At 51.0% G+C, this 443-nt stretch overlaps 1 protein-coding gene across 1 annotated transcript in view; it reads right to left on the reverse strand.

Moving 5' to 3' along the window:
* Positions 1–443, reverse strand: part of LOC105508943 (filaggrin-2-like) — a 60465-nt gene that overhangs the window by 47888 nt on the left and 12134 nt on the right. Inside the window, exon 5 of the mRNA XM_011937968.1 lies at positions 38–375. Coding sequence (XP_011793358.1) covers positions 38–375 — 338 coding nt within the window. The remainder of the gene's footprint in view (positions 1–37; positions 376–443) is intronic.

The raw sequence follows: 443 nt of genomic DNA on the forward strand, positions 1-443 counted from the left end.
GTGGATTGTCCATGACCAGAGTGGGCATGTCCTGTGCTATCTCCTGTCTGTCCATGAGTAGTTCGGTGTTTCTCGTGAACTGTGGATTCTGACTCTTCATGTTGAGATCCGGCTTGGCCATGAGTGTGTTCTTGTGAGTGTGGTCTGTGTGAGAGCCCTGAGTGCACTTCACTGTCACTGGACTCACTGTGGCCAGATCCCCTTCTTCCCATTGTCGTAGACTCACTCTGTGTGGATTGTCCATGACCATAGTGGGCATGTCTAGCGGTATCTCCTGTCTGTCCATGAGTAGTTTCCTGTCTCCCATGACCTAAGGATCCTGACTCTCCATATTGAGATCCAGCTTGGCTGTAAGTGCGTCCTGAATGTGTGGGTGAGACCTCTGAGTGCACTTCACTATGACTGGACTGGCTGTGACTAGATCTCTGTCTTCCAGTTGTCCC

This window comes from Colobus angolensis, unplaced genomic scaffold (genome assembly GCF_000951035.1).
Source record: "Colobus angolensis palliatus isolate OR3802 unplaced genomic scaffold, Cang.pa_1.0 Scaffold169, whole genome shotgun sequence".
Lineage (NCBI taxonomy): Eukaryota > Metazoa > Chordata > Mammalia > Primates > Cercopithecidae > Colobus > Colobus angolensis.